The 16493-nt window shown below is 38.7% G+C and overlaps 1 protein-coding gene across 1 annotated transcript in view; it reads left to right on the top strand.

Annotated features, from left to right (window-relative positions):
* The first annotated feature begins 22 nt into the window (after positions 1–22).
* RAP2A (RAP2A, member of RAS oncogene family) overlaps positions 23–16493 on the top strand; it is a 36776-nt gene continuing 20305 nt past the window's right edge. The window contains exon 1 of the mRNA XM_040487214.1: positions 23–408. Within this exon, the coding sequence (XP_040343148.1) occupies positions 95–408 (314 nt within the window). The 5' untranslated portion in view covers positions 23–94. The remainder of the gene's footprint in view (positions 409–16493) is intronic.

The raw sequence follows: 16493 nt of genomic DNA, 5'->3' as shown, positions 1-16493 counted from the left end.
GGGGCCGGCCGCCGGCGCAGGGTCCGGGGGCGCAGCGCGGCGGGCGTAGGTCTATGTCGCGGGCGGCGGCGGCGGCGGCGGCCGCGGAGGGACGATGCGCGAGTACAAAGTGGTGGTGCTGGGCTCGGGCGGGGTCGGCAAATCCGCCCTGACCGTGCAGTTCGTGACCGGCACCTTCATCGAGAAATACGACCCCACCATCGAGGACTTCTACCGCAAGGAGATCGAGGTGGACTCGTCGCCGTCGGTGCTGGAGATCCTGGACACGGCGGGCACCGAGCAGTTCGCGTCCATGCGGGACCTGTACATCAAGAACGGCCAGGGCTTCATCCTCGTCTACAGCCTCGTCAACCAGCAGAGCTTCCAGGATATCAAGCCCATGCGGGACCAGATCATCCGAGTGAAGCGGTGAGAGAGAGGGCCGGGGGCGGGCAGGGGGCTTCGCGATGCGGCCGGCAGCCGACGTCCCGGGGCCAGCACTCCCCAGTGCTCTGGGTGGCTGTGGGCAGGGGGAGCTGTCTAGGGAGATGGCTCTGGGGTCTCATGCTCTATAATAATATATGGGGGTTTTGCCAGCATCACCACCATCATCATCTTGAATCTTAAATTTGAGTGCTTTGTTTCACAACTCAAATTTGGCATCCCGTGAACCCACAGCCCAGCTCTTTGTCTCTTGGATATTGTTAGTAGCACTTGTACAGAAACCCAAAGGAAACAAAGTTTAAAACTTGCAGGGGGAGAAAAGGGTTGGGCAGGTCTGTACTGGGAAGAGGGGAGCCGTGCAAGCATAGTGGAGACATTTTCAGATTGAGCAACAACAAAAAATCTACCTTTGCAATATTTGACAGCAAAAATTGCTCACGCATATACGGCAAAAAATGTCAAGTCCAGAGGACAGAGACCTTTCTCATCTCTTAAAAGATCGAGTGGTGCCAAGGCGTTTTACAAAAATGAACTCTGCAATTAAGATGAAACTTTGAAGACGTTATTAAATTATTTGAAGACATCGTAACAGCTCAGTGAGATTGAGAGTTATTAGCATATAGGAGCACAAATATGCCATTCACATTAAAGAATGTGGCTTAACTTTTTTTTTAAATCCAACTGCCTTACCCCCCCAAGAAAGGAAAAGAAAGGAAGAAAGAAAGAAAAGGAAGTGAAAAAAGCATTCCTAGAAACAAAACAGAAGTTTCTTCAAAGGTGTAACTCAAGTATTAGCTAATTTAAAGTTAATGCAAGTAAGCTTTTTCCTGATATGAACTCTTTTTTTAAGCATGCATTTTGAAAATACGGTTGGTAGCTTAAATGGTTTCGAGTATTTGTTTTCTCTTATGTTAACTGACTATATATTTTCCTAGAATTTCCAGCATCAGAAAGATAATAATATCTTAGTTCAAGGTTTTAGCAAATTTTTCTAATTACTAGTTACACATTATTATTTTGTCTGATTCTTATTAATAATTGCTAATAATTTTGATTTAGTGTAATTTTTTTCCCTACCTAATTCTAGCTGTAGCTCCACATTTGAAGACACTTACTGAAAGGTAGTTGTAAGTATACTGGAGATATAATCACATTTCAAGTCAGTCTGAAAGAGCAAAGCCCAAGTCACGTGTGTTCAGTGGGTACTCAAAAATTCATTACAAGACGTGGATTTTTAATGCAACATATGAAATCACAGGGGATTTTTAATGCAACATATGTCCCCATCCCCCTGTTAACTCATTGCACATGCACTTTAATAGCTAAACTAAAATTTTGTATATTAGTTTCTTCTGTTAAATTTCAAACTTTTGAATAAAGTGAATATTCTCATGGCTCCTCTTGCTATTCTAAGATCTTCAAATCTGATAGCTTTTTACTTCTCCAGTCTCATTTTCTTAGAGTTAATTGCTATAGGAAACAAATGAACAGTTTTGGTGCTAAATTTAATAGGTGTCTGACTCTTAAGGGGCTACGTTGAAGTGACTCAAATCCTGAATTAATACTTCCCCCATACTACTAAAAACAACAACAATAATACAGAACAGGGCAGTCTGATACATTGTCACATGGCGATCTTAAGCCATAAACATATGTCAAATAGTAAAGTAAATGCCCCAACTGCTCCATATTTAAATGTATACTACTGTATACATTTAAACGTATACATATAACTCAGACATTGATAAAGTCACATACAAAGGACAAACTTCTTGACAAAAGCCTAGGAGACAGAATATGGTAAAATACCCTTAGTTTAGTCCCCATAATTTTGTAGTTTCTTATGATTTAGTGGAGATTACTAATAGCAGGCTAGTCTAAATTTGGTATACTGAACAATTTATTTGTTTGCCTATGAAAAGAGGAAAATTCTACTTGCCCAGATGTCTTTTTACTCACTAGTCTCAGTTCTTGATGTAAAAAGACCAGGGATCAGCTGAAGTAGAGTTCATAAACTCTTTTCACTGGAATTCGTCCATTGTATCTGTGAGGGCCCCGTGGACCCTTCTGTGTCCTCACATTTTATACCTCATCCTAACTTTATCATCTGGCCCCCCAGCCTAGAACATATTCTAAATAACTTACATAGAAAGAAAGAATCTGTGTATATTATATATATTTCAGTACAGTGTATAATGCATATATTACGCTAAAGCAGGCATTAAATATGCTAGTTATTTAACTCTTCCCACTTAAAGAGAATAAAATATGATTTTCAAATACGTGAACTTTCTACTCATTTGGGAAATCCATTTTTAAATTAACTAGTTGTTATAGGAAGTATTCAGTAAGTGTTCCCTCCCTTCTGCCCACTAGCTGCTTTACATAATTACATACAACAGTTGTTTGGGGATATTGAATACCACCATAATGCCAGTGACAAAGGTGAAGTGCAGAGATGTTGGGTCTTTTACCCAAGATTAGTCATTGATGGAGGGATTTAAACCGAGTTCTGTTAGAATCCATATACTCTTTTCTTCTATACCGGGCTGCCTTTGAACTTGTTGTTTACTGACAAATTCAGGATCCAGCTTTTGGTCTGGCCTGGCACCGTTCAATACAAGTATAATGTGAGCCACACATGTAATTTAAAAATTTCTAGTAGCTTATTTTTTTTAAAGTACAGCAGATAAAATTAATCTTAATAATGCGTTTTATTTAACACACTATGTAAAATATTGCCATTTTAACATGTAATCAATATTCAAAAATTGAGAAATCTTACTTTTTATGCTAAATTTTTGAAATCTGGTGTGTAATTTACACTCACAGCACATCTTCATTCAGACCAGCCATATTTCAGGTGCTTAGTAGCCACATGTGGCTGCAGGCTACCATACTGACAACACAGGTGCAAGGTGTATATATTGTAGGGAAACAATAAGCCTCGGTTTTCTTATCTGTGAGATAGATGCGCCTTTCAAAGTCTTTATTAGGATTAAATGAGATAACCCATTTTCAGGTGTCTAGCACAATACCTTGAACAGAGAAATCACTCCAAAATTCCACCTGTTCTTTTATTAATAACGTTGTCACCCAACCTTCTTTAAATTTTATCCTTGATATAAATGTAATTTTAGAGGAAATAAATTGTGAGTGCATTTTGAAATTCATTACCTGGTGTAGACAAGATGAGAACAAAAAGCAATGGGGATTAAAACAACACCTTGAAAAAATTTTGTTGGTATATTCTCAAAATATTTTCCCTTATTAATGGTTTTATGGGAAAGGGGAAGAGAATGAAGATTTAACTTCAAGTGTAGCACCAATTCATGGCCAGATAGTGAAATAGAGCTTTTTATTGGACTGTCCTTGTATGGAGTATTGGGCTTTTAGAAAATGTCAAACAAGCCTGTACTGCCTTAAGTGTTGACAGGTGCAGAGACATTCATATCCATACACTACCTCCTGTCCGAGCCAAGGAGACCAACTAAAAAATGGCAGTATTTATAAATTCACGTGCTTTCCTTTATTGACCTGAGTTCCCTTTTTGACATGACTTCAGATGAGAACACACACTCCAGGAAGTGTGATAGGGATACAGAAGATGTTTCAATTGAAATAAAACTGGTAGAATTTTTTCTGATTTCAAGTTGCTTTTCCCATGCCTCCTAGGGTAAGCCATCGTCCTGACTTGAAGTATCTTGGAATATGCTGTCCCAGGCCTATTGTTCTTAGAATAAAGCCCAGGAATCCTCACATGATCTTCCCAGGTGCAGTGTGCTCCTGCCCATCCCTGCCTTTCCGGCCTCACCTTGTTCAGTCTTCCTTGTCCCTTAGCTCTCAGCACCCACACCTTCTTTTAGTTCCTTGGAAGTGCTTGCCTGGGCTTCCCTTCTACATGTAGCAATCATTTACCTTGTGCAGTTAATTCCTACTCACTTTCACCCTTACTTAAAAGATTTCTTCCTCCTCAGGGAAGCCTTCTTCGTCTTCCCAAACTGAGTTAACTCCTTCACACACAAGGTTAACCTCATGCCTCACTCCTTCCCTGAGCCGTCATACTTCAGACATAAGTGGCATGCTGTACTCCCTCTTGTAGCACTCACCGAAGTCTAGCTATTTGTGTGATAATAGACATGCAATCAGTCTTTCTCATTAAACTCTCATTCTGTGTGGCCAGTGCAGCTCCTGACACAGAGGAAACACTCAGGAAAAATGTATTGGAAAAAAACAGTATTTGGAAATAAAAGTGTTTTTATTGTCCTTTGGCTTCAGTTTCTCTAGACAGTTTTTTGTTTTGTTTTGTTTTATTTATTTTTATTTTGAGAGAGAGAGAGAAAGAGGGCATACAGGGGAGGGGCAGGGAGAGGGAGAAAATCCCAAGGGAGAGAGAGGGCTCCCACACTGTGAGCAGAGAGCCTAACACGGGGCTCAAACTCACAAACTGTGAGATCATGACCTGAGCTGAAATCAAGAGTCAGACGCTTAACCAATTGAGCCACCCAGGCGCCCCTCCCCAAACATTTTGCTTTTATAGATGGAGGAGGCGATTCTTCGAAGCCCATTTTGCAGATGAAGTAGATGATCTCCCTTCAGCTCTAATATTCTGTGACGGCACTTGTGTCTAGTTAGGGTGACACGGAAAGGGTGAAGTTTAATAAGAACCTTGAAGAATCAGGAGGACAAAGTCTTCCGGAAGTGGCATGTGAAATGCATAGAATATGTTTACTGGCTGTTAAATAGACTAAATTGGCTAAACTAGGAATTCATATAGAAGTGTGAAAGGAGGTAAGGCTAAAAAAATGTAAAGCTAAGTTACAGAAGATTGAAGACTTTGGACTTGATCTTGTAGTGAAGGACCATGGTCAAAATTGGTATAAAAAATGGTAACATGGAGGTGATGTGATTGACTGCTTAGTGGCAATAGACCAGAGTCAGAAGGAATAGTCGTGCAATATTGTGATAATCTAGTTTCTGTGCCAAGTAGAAAGATCCTGTCTTTCTTTCATGGAGGGATAGCTGGGGGAGATGATTTCAACATTGGACATGGCAGTCATCCATATAGATGCACCTAATAAGTAATTAGAATATTTGGATAAAGCCTGAAAGATCTGTTCCCGTTATCTATGAATATAAAGACTCAGGGTCATCCCTGTGGTTCAGATGTGGAGAGTAGATGAAACCTCCTGGGTAGAGTATACATAAAGAGAGAGAAATATGGCCAGGAATAGAAATTGTAAGTGAATATGGCCAAGGATAGAACTTGAAACTTGTAAGATATACAGAGGAGACTGCACATTACTAGAGGCTAGAAGGTGTGGGGCGTTTTATGATTGGGAAGAAGAACGGGGAAAGGTGGTTGATTTGTACTACCCAAAGTAAAATTTTTTTTCTATATTTTTACTATTTTACTACTTTTTATTATTTTACTATTATTTCTAATATTTACTAATATTTTTATATCATTTAAGTGATCGTTTGTAAGTGACCCAGCTGATAGTTTGCACTCTTCCTCTTCACAATAAGTAGCTATAAAAACCTTCTCTAAAGCAGAAGCTGGTTGTCAGTTTCTACACATAGATCCTGACCCATGACAGGTTGGTGTTGTAGAGCCGAAACCAGGGACTTGGGACTTGTTTGTCCCAAGTAAGTGAAATTTCTAGAGTCTGCTACCATTCTTTACTGTACAAACACATCCTTCCCCAGTTTGATACCTCCAGTAACCAAAATTATAATTGAAAGTTTGGCCTCCAAGGTACAGAGCCTAGAAGCCATGCATCACTTTTTATAGCCCCAAGTGTTGTTTTCCTGGAAGCGAAACTTGTTTTTGCTGCATTGTAAAATTAGAACATTACAATATTGTAGTTTTCTCCTTGCCATCCCAAGACTGGAATTTTTTAAGTTCACTTTGCAGATGGAGCAGATGATCTCCCTTTGGCTCTAACATTCTGTTGGCTCTTCTCTCTAGTGGACGTGGTGAGGGAAGAGGCACAGTTTAATATGAACCTTAAAGAATCAGCAGCCCATGACCTGCAAGTCTTGTCTGGTTAAGATTTGGTGACAGTTGTGTCAATGAAATCTGTAATCAGAGAGATCATTATTATAATTTTTTTTTTAAGGGAGAGGGGTCAAAAGTAATTTAAGTAGCCAGCCAACCATTCTACTGCACACAGACAAAAGATACCACTGTCCCTGCATATTGGTAAGTCCTCTGACAAGAACAAACGGATGATTTGACCACCGACCACTGAATGAGAAATACTCTGGTCACCAGGCAAGTGGATGATGTTGACTTTCTAGTGTTCCTTTAGGAAAAGATCAGGTAATGAACAGGGTCACTAAGGAGGAGGTGGAGGAACTGATAAGATAGTTCTAGATGACTCAACCAATAGGCAGAGCCAACGAGGCTGGAATCTTTTTATTTGTTAAAGTTTTTCAGTTAGTAATACACTTGAGTGTTTTCTCTGTGTCCTCTTCCAGGAAATTATATGTGGCACATTACAATGCATAGATTATACATTTACACATATTTCTAAGCAATGAAATTGACATAAAGGCATGTATATCATACTTAAGAGATTTTTTTTCAAGGATAATTTTTATGTTACACAGTTTTTTTTCTTAGCCATTGTCTTCAAACCTAAGCCCCTGGGGAAGGATGTGTGATTCCACTCTTAAGGGGGTTTTTTTGCTTCTGTTTTGACTTTTCCTTGTTATCTGTTTCTCTCCATCTGTTCTTACCTACTATTTTCATATATACTTATATTTTTCTGGCCTACAGAATAAAAAGAATTCTAAGTATGCTACATTTTTTTTTTGGAAAAATATTTCAGTTTGGATATGAGTAGATTCTAACGAGATACAAATGATAGAGACAGAATAGTTACAAAAGTATAAATGTAGAGATATTTCTGTAAGAAATGCATCATGAAATTTTAATAGCGTGCAGAAATACACCATATATATTTGCCTTTTTGTTACTTTGACAGCTGTGCTTATTATATTAAAAATTATTCTCAGGGGCACCTGGGTGGCCCAGTTGGTTGAGAACCGACTCTTGATTTCAGCTCTGGTCATGATCTCATGGTCATGGGATAGAGACCCTGCATACAGCTCTGAGCTTTCAGTACAGAGCCTGCTTGGGATTCTCTCTCTCCCTCCCTCTCTGTCCCTCCCCTGTTCGGGCATGCTCACACATGCTTGCTCTCTCCCCCCAAAAATAAATACACTTAAAAAAATTATTGTCAGCCTGACAGAGAAGTTAAAACATACCTTTATGCTTTACCAGATCAAATTGTGCCTTTTGGGGGAATAATACCAATAATGGTAATGCTATGACTTTAGATGACTGCTTTCAATAAAGTATGTAAGTTAGGTATAAACATATGGGTAAAGTTTTAAGATTATCAAAATACCTAAAAATAACATATCTCTAGTCGCGAAGATTTTAACATGGTATGTACTAAATACTCTTTGAATAGATTTAACTGTAAACCTCCAAAAGATTGAAATCTTGGGGTGCCTGGGGTGGCTCAGTCAGTTAAGCGTCTAACTTCAGCTCAGGTCATGATCTTGCGGTTCATGGGTTCAAGCCCCGCATTGGGCTCTGTGCTGACAGCTCAGAGCCTGGAGCCTGCTTCAGATTCTGTGTCTCCCTCTCTCTCTGCCCCTCCCCTGCTTGCACTCGGTCTCTGTCTCAAAAATGAATAAAAACGTTAAAATTAAAAAAAAAGATTGAAATCTCTTTGGAAATATGGGACCTAATATTCCAACTATTTCACCTTTTATTCTTGTAGGAAAACCCTAAAAAAAACAAAAACAAAACACCTACATTAGCCTGATTTTTAATATATTTCAGTTTAAATTAATGGTCACAGCTGTGAAATAAAATTTATTTAGGCCTGTGAATCAAAAGAAGATTATTGAGTTTCTGAATCAAATATCAACAGCACATTGTATTGAAGTCTTGGTTTGGTAAGTCCGGTAACAAAGCAACATTGGAAGTCTTTGGAATCTGATGCATTTTGACCTGATGTTGAAAATATTACACATTGCTAAAAACTGTATCTGAATAAGCTATTTTAAATAGATTACAGTGTGTAAATTAAGTACACTTTGAAATTATACATTCTTTTTACTCAAAATGCTGAAAGATATTCACTGTCAGAATTGGATAGTTTGTTGTTTTTGCTTTGTTCTGTTTTTTAGTTTCTCTAATATCTTAATATGTTTAAGGCTTGAAAACATACTAAAATTGATTTCTTAAGGGAAAATACAGTGATTTATAATTTTTCTGTTTCTTAAAAATTTTTTATAATATAATATATATAATATAATATATATAATGTAATATGACTATAATATATAATTTTATAATATATTTATATAATATATATAAATAAAATAAAAAATGAGTTGTAACTGACAATTTTTTTCACTTAGTGAAATTACACAAGAAAAACATTGTAAATTGTTATTTAAAACATTTAGAAGTGTTTGTTACCCCTTAAACATGATGATTTGATATGTGTATATATTGCAAAACAATCACTACAGTAAGTTTAATTAACATCCATCACCACATATAGCTGTAATATTTGTGTGTGTGATGACAATTTTTACAATTTTCTCTTACCAGCTTTCAAATATAGTTATTCTAACTGTAGTCACCATGCTGTTATAACTGGAAATCTGTACGTTTTGACTACCTCTCTCTCTCTCTTTTTCTCATACACATACGCACACACATACACACACACACACACATTCTGCCAACCATCAATCTGTTCTCTGTATCTATGAGTTCAGGTTTTTGTTTTAAGATTCCACATATAAGTGAAATCATACAGTATTTATCTTACTCTGACATACTTCACTTAGCATAATGTCCTCAAGGTCTGTCCATGTTGTTTCAAATGTCAGGATTTCCTTCTTTTTTTGTGGCTGAATAATGTTCTGTGTGTGTGTGTGTGTGTGTGTGTGTGTGTGTATACATACATACATACATACATACATACATACATACCACGTTTTCCCTGTCCATTCATTCATTGGTGGACACTTGGGTTTCTCCACGTCTTGGCTATTATGCCTCAGTGACCGTGGAAGTGCAGATACCTCTTCAAGATGGTGATTTCATTTTCTTTGTATAAATACCCAGAAGTAGAATTGCTAGATCACATGTAGTTCTACTTCTAACTTTTTGAGGAACCTCCATACTGTTTTGCATGGTGGCTGTACCAGTTTGCATTCCTACCAGTAGTGCACAAGGATTCTTTTTCTCCACATCCTTGCCAACATTTGTTATCTCTTGCCGTTTTGATAATTGCCATTCTAACAGGTGCAAGGTGATATCTCATGGTGGTTTTGATCTGTATTTCCTTGATGATTAAAGCACCATTTCATATGTTTGTTGGCCATCTGTACATCCTCTTTGGGAAAATGTCCATTCAGATCCTTTACCCATTTTTTTTTTTAATTGAGTTTTGTTTGTATCAAGTTGTATGAGTTCTTTGTATATTTTGGATATTAACCTCTTACCAGATTTATGTATGAAAATACTTTCTCCCATTTCATAGATTGCCTTTTCATCTTGTTGATGGTTTTCTTTGCTACGCAGAAGCTTTTTAGTTTGATGTGGTCCCATTTATTTATTTTTCTTCTGTTAACCTTTGCTTTGGTGTGAAATCCCAAAAATCCTTGCCAAAACCAGTCTCAGGGAGTTTACTCTCTATATTTCCTTCAAAGAATTTTATGGTTTCAGGTCTTCTGTTCAAGTCTTTAATCTATTTGAGTTGATTTTTGTGTATGGTAGAGATACTGATCCAGTGTCATTCTTCTGCATGTGGCTGTCCAGTTTTTCCAACACTATTTACTGAAGAGGCTATCCTTTCCCCATTGTATAGTTGTGGCTTTTTTTGTTGTGAATTAGTTGACCATGTATGCATATGTTTATTTCTGGGTTTTCTAGTCTGTTCCATTGATCTCTGTGTCTATTTTTTATGTCAGTGCCATACAGTTTTGGTTACTGTAGCTTTGGAATGTAGTTTGAAATCAGGAAGTGTGACACCTCCAGTTTGGCCCTTTCTCAAGATTGCTTTGGCTGTGCTTCCACACAAATTTTAGATTTGTTCTATTTCTGTGAAAAATGGCATTGGATTTGATAGGGATTGCACCAAATCTGTAGATTGCTGTGAGCAGTACGGATATCTTAACAGTATTGTTTCAATTCACAAGCATGGAGTGTTTTCCCCGTTTATTTGTGTCTTCAGTTTCTTTCGTCAGTAGCTTATGTTTTGTTTTTTAATTGTTATAATCTATCAAAAAAACCAAAGTATTGAAAAAATAACACATCTCTGTATCTGCTTCCATGCATTCACTCAGCAGTGGCTGTCACATTTTCTTAATCGTGGCCCTAAGTTAAGAGATACATTTTACATTGTGACACAGCACACATGCGTGAGCACAGCATAAATATGTCTAACTAAAACCAGAGTTTCATGAAATAATAGTTAAATTTCCTATGTTGCTTGTAATATTTTTTCTACTTTATTCTTTTTTATTTCATTGTTTTTAAATGTTCTTCTTGATCCACTCAATTGATCTCATCACACAGTTTGAAAAGGGCTGTCCTAGAATGTCTGTCCTCCAAGAAAAAATAAATACAACGATCTCAGTAATAGTTTGAAGCAACATTTATCTTTTCTTCCTGCTTTCCCAGTTTCCAGCAGCCCTACATAAATGCTACAAAAATGAAACACTTCCTAACCTGAGTTAGTAACATGCTAACCTCTGTTACAGAGAAAGATAAAGTTCAGACACTAAACAAAAAGATACATAAAGTCTGCCTTTTGAAGAAGCATGTGTTTGTGCGTGTTAAAAACATGACATTTTTCTCATTTCTTGTGTAATTTTATTCATTCTGGTAAGGCAGGATAGCTCCTGCCTCATGAAGACTTAAGACAGAAAGAGATGCTGTAGTGACATTCAGACTGGAACGTGTGATTGCAGGATGGTCCAGCTTTGCCACATGCTGCCGAAGAAGCTTTGGAAAGTGATCTTTATAAGAGGTTTGCTGCCTCTGTCCAGGATGATATTGATTCAGCTCTCCCTGTGACAGTAAAAATAGATGAAGATGACCATAATTATATATATATATATATATATATATATATATATATATATATATATATCTTGATATCACTTAGGAGAAATGCCCAAGAGAAACATCATAAACCCTTACTTAAAACATTTAGGAGTGTTATCTCTCATGCTTTTCTAAGGAGCAACCCTTACAAATTAATAATTCAAATGTGGAAATAACTCATCATGTTAATAATTCATTACATTTTCGTATTTTCTTCTCTATTAGGGATCTTTACAGCTTTCTGTAAATGAAATCTCAGGTGTTTTTCTCTGCCCCAGGATGGAGAATTTTGTTGTTTTGTTCTAAACTCTAAATACATCCATCCTTAGATTTCCAGGGAATATAACAACTACCGTATATATGATAATTGCTCTAATTTGGCATTTTATTTTTTTATGCAAACTGATCTTATTTATAAAGATGGCAAGTGTTAATCTGGTTAAAGCTGAGTTGCAGTACTTAGTCATGTAATTAGAGGCAAGTTAACATTATCTGCATCTCAACGGCCTTGTCTGTAATATGGGTATAATACTGATGAGGTAATGAATGTAGTGTTTCTTTACATGGTAACCCTAAAATATCAGTAGTAAAGTTTCGCCAAAAATCACACAAATAGGAATGAAGTCTAAGTATTCATCTGACTTTATTTATTTATTTATTTTTAACGTTTATTTATTTTTGAGACAGAGAGAGACAGAGCATGAACGGGGGAGGGGCAGAGAGAGAGGGAGACACAGAATCGGAAACAGGCTCCAGGCTCTGAGCCATCAGCCCAGAGCCCGACGCGGGGCTCGAACTCACGGACCGCGAGATCGTGACCTGAGCTGAAGTCGGACGCTCAACCGACTGAGCCACCCAGGCGCCCCTCATCTGACTTTATAAAACGGTATACTGCCCCACGTTTTCTTCAGAGTTAGACTTGCCTTACCGTATCTAGATAGCTATATAGCTAATTTAGTATTGCATTTCCATTTTTTTCCCACTGCTTTCTCGTCTGGGTGTGAAGTCCTAGTACAGTATGTTATAGAAATTATAGCATAGACTCTGGGGGTTTTGTCTTTGCCTTCCAGTAGAGACTGTGTTGGCTATAATTGGTGACAGTATGTTTTTGTGACTCACAAAGAATTGTGATGATTTTCAGTACATATATTTTAAGTACAAAGAACACATTACAAAAAGTGATGAGGCATATAGTAAGTATTTGTTAAATAACACTTCTTCTTGAAAATGTTGGTAATGGTAATAGACCTTTTTATGAATACCAGAAACTATTCATGGGGTTAAAGATCATTTTAACACTCTTCTTTGGGGCGCCTGGGTGGCGCAGTCGGTTAAGCGTCCGACTTCAGCCAGGTCACGATCTCGCGGTCCGTGAGTTCGAGCCCCGCGTCAGGCTCTGGGCTGATGGCTCAGAGCCTGGAGCCTGTTTCCGATTCTGTGTCTCCCTCTCTCTCTGCCCCTCCCCCGTTCATGCTCTGTCTCTCTCTGTCCCAAAAATAAATAAACGTTGAAAAAAAAAATTAAAAAAACAAAACAAAACAAAAACAACACTCTTCAATGGCCAGTTTAGATAGGTAGGTAGGTAGGTAGGGATAGATAGTTTAGAGACCGAGAAATGTTGACCGAGCTTTTTAATAAATTGATTCCAGAAGTTTTATTTGTCTTTGTATAAAAGTCATCACTGTCGGGGCGCCTGGGTGGCTCAGTCGGTTAAGCGTCCGACTTCAGCTCAGGTCACGATCTCGCGGTTCGTGAGTTCGAGCCCCGCATCGGGCTCTGTGCTGACGGCTCGGAGCCTGGAGCCTGCTTCAGATTCTGTGTCTCCCTCTCTCTCTGGCCCTTCCTCTCTCTCTCTCTCTCTCAAAAATAAATAAACATTAAAAAAATTTTAAAAAGAAGTCATCACTGTCAACATTAAATACTATGCTTTAACCCACTTCATTTGCATAACATTGCCCTGGGCATTAAGCAAAATCAGTACAAGATAGTATCTGGCCTTCTGGTATGCCAGCATGTACTGTAAGTGAGTATATATTTGACAGTGTTGAGCTAATTACATATATAGAGAGAGGGACAAAATGCTTTTTAAAACAATTTGATTTCTAAGTTCCAAAATATTTTTCCACCAAAAAACATTGCTTTTACCAGGACCTCCTTTTCTAAGGACTTTTTTCATGTGTTGTAACTCATTGTAGAAATGAAAACTTTGCCTGTAAGAGTAATGCCAACGATTATATATTTACTTCATTATGTTTAGTATATTTTGATCCTCCTTGGAAATGAAATCTTATTTTCTGTTTATATTTGGTTGTAAAATGGTTTGAGCAGAATTGTTATTTTAGAAAGCATTAGAAAAGTAAACTAATTTGTGGAAAATTAAGAACAGTAGATTAGCTAGTCCTCCGGGAAGATAGCTGGGGACTAGTTAAAGATACTAGTTGATTATCAAGGATAATCGAACATAGATTAAGAAATGAAGAGTAGGGGCACCTGAGTGACTCAGTGGGTGGAGCGTCCAGCTTCTGCTCCGGTCGTAATCTCAGGGATCATGGTTTCAAGCCCCACATCGGGCTCACTGCTGTCAGTGCAGAGCCTGCTTGGGATCCTCTGTCCCCTCTCTCTGCCCCTCCCCCGCGAATACTCGCTCTCTCTTAAAAATAAATAGCCATTAAAAAAAAAGAAATGAATAAGCTTTACCTTTGTATCTTTTTTGTCTTTGCATTTAGCAAAACTGAAATATCCAAATACGGTATATGTAAAATTATACTATCCAGAATGTCACCCCCACCTCCACTCAAATGACCCACATACACTCAAGACTGTTCTTTATCTGCTTTTGAACCAACACTCCAAACAAACACCGGCTATCAGTACTGTTGGTACCGTGGAGGGCTGGATGCCATGGCTCAGACAGATAGTTAAATACATGTACGCGCACATGCTTCAGAGCTAACTGGAAATTGAGACAACTTTATTAGCATACTTTTGAAGAGCAGGAGATGAGGAAAGAACTTCTTCATGGTTAATTCAGTTTGTGCACTATTGTAAGGACACACAACTTCTTTTTCGGTGGTCTCACGCCGAGGAACAGTAACGTTTGCATAAACTCTGTCCTTGCTCTCAAATGGCCATTAACCGGGTTCGGCGTGCTGCGGCCTTTAGTGAGGAAGGACCTGAGCTGCTGCGTGGGGCGCTGGGTGGGAAGGATCCTCTGGCTGCATTCGGGCTCGGCAGGGACCATGCCGTGGCCACCAGCAGCAGTTGCCCAGAGGAAAGCAGCCCTCATGGCACATTTACACCCAGGCCTAACAAGTCAGCACCCCAGTCCCAGAGGTACGTACCTTTGAAAGGCTACCCTTGATGACAGAAAACGCTTACTCCTAAGACCACCCTGAGCACGTCATCTGGTTTCGTTGAAAGAAACGCTTGGACGTTTATGGAAGAAGGGACTGTTTGGGGAAAGGAGATTGGGTCCATGGCTCTCATCAGCACATCCTGTTTAAATAATGAGTCTGGAAGCTTTTCTTTGGAGACCATACTGATGGGCTTCTCACAATCCCTTATATCTTTTCCTTTGATTAAGTATCACTGCTTTGATCTGGTCCCCTTTCTCCAAAGGGGACTACCTGGACAGTTCAGGTGTCTGCCTGTGTCCATGGCACATTATTTACAGTACCCATTTCTATCTCAGAAGTGTCTCTGGGCAATAAATTATATGCCCATTCTACACTCTTACCTCAAATCCCCTGTTTTTAGTATCATCACAATTTAAATAGATGTTCATGATGTCTAGTCTATGTATAGAGTCTCTTCCTTTGACCTGGCCAACATCCTTTTGTACTGCATTTGTTAATTTGGATCAACAAATACTGATGACGTTTTATTCGGTTTTTAAAGATGACCTCATTTTCTCTAAGCATGCTGGATTAAAGATGGCTGCACATTCTTTGACACAACTCCCATTGAGAGGAGGATCCGTTTCCGTTCCCCTTGAATCTGGGCTGGCCTGCGACTACTTTGACCAACAGAGTGTGGCCAAAGTGATGCTAAGCAAGTCTTGGGCCTAGTCACTAACAAGACTAAGCACCTTCCACCATGGTCATTGGAAGCCCTGAGCTGCCGTGCTGGAGAATGCATGAAGAGGGCTGAGACTACAGTGGAGACTAGCCATGCCCACCAACATTCCAGGCCGGCGGTGAGGCCATCTTTGACCTTCCGCTCAGCCCGACCCTAACCGAGCACCACTGAGTGAGCCCCGCCAGAAGAACTGCCCAGCTCAGCTCTGCCTAAATTCCTGAAATAATAGGAAAATGGTTATGTCAAGCCATTAAGTTTTGGAGCAGGATTTTTGTTTGGTTTTTAAATGCAGCAATAATTATCTGAAACAACAAAACATGTTTAGGTTAACATGTTATTTTAGAAGTTACTTTGATAGAAGAGCACTATCTTTCTCTGTGAAGGTCTTAAAATATTATTAAAGATAAACAATAAGTGAATGAGTTGATGTTGTATCTTAACTCTTAAAAGATGGCAGGTTAATGCGAGCACCTACCGCCTGCCCTCACAGCGTACGTGTCCTCACAGAGTACCTGCCCCGTGTCATTTTACTGTTCCCACCTACATACAATTAACTTTGAAGAGCAGATTTGATTGTATTAAGAACATAATATATTAAAGTTTAGTTTCCGCAGAAAAATCTAAGCATAGGTTTATACCCTTTGACATAAACTACCATCTATGTTAACAAGACAAGTTTCTTTCATGTATTTATTTGGTGCTAAACTGCTTCCATTTTGCTATCCAGCACCTGACACTTAGAAAGTTTGCCGAATTAGTAAAGGTCCCTTCAGGTCATTACATTTCTGGATTTTGGCCCTCTTGCTCCCAAATATCTGGAGACCCCCCCCCCCATGCCACCATG

Source organism: Herpailurus yagouaroundi, unplaced genomic scaffold (genome assembly GCF_014898765.1).
Source record: "Herpailurus yagouaroundi ecotype Mexico unplaced genomic scaffold, PumYag 164, whole genome shotgun sequence".
In the NCBI taxonomy this organism is placed as follows: Eukaryota; Metazoa; Chordata; class Mammalia; order Carnivora; family Felidae; genus Herpailurus; species Herpailurus yagouaroundi.
This window is presented reverse-complemented; position numbering and strand designations above follow the sequence as displayed.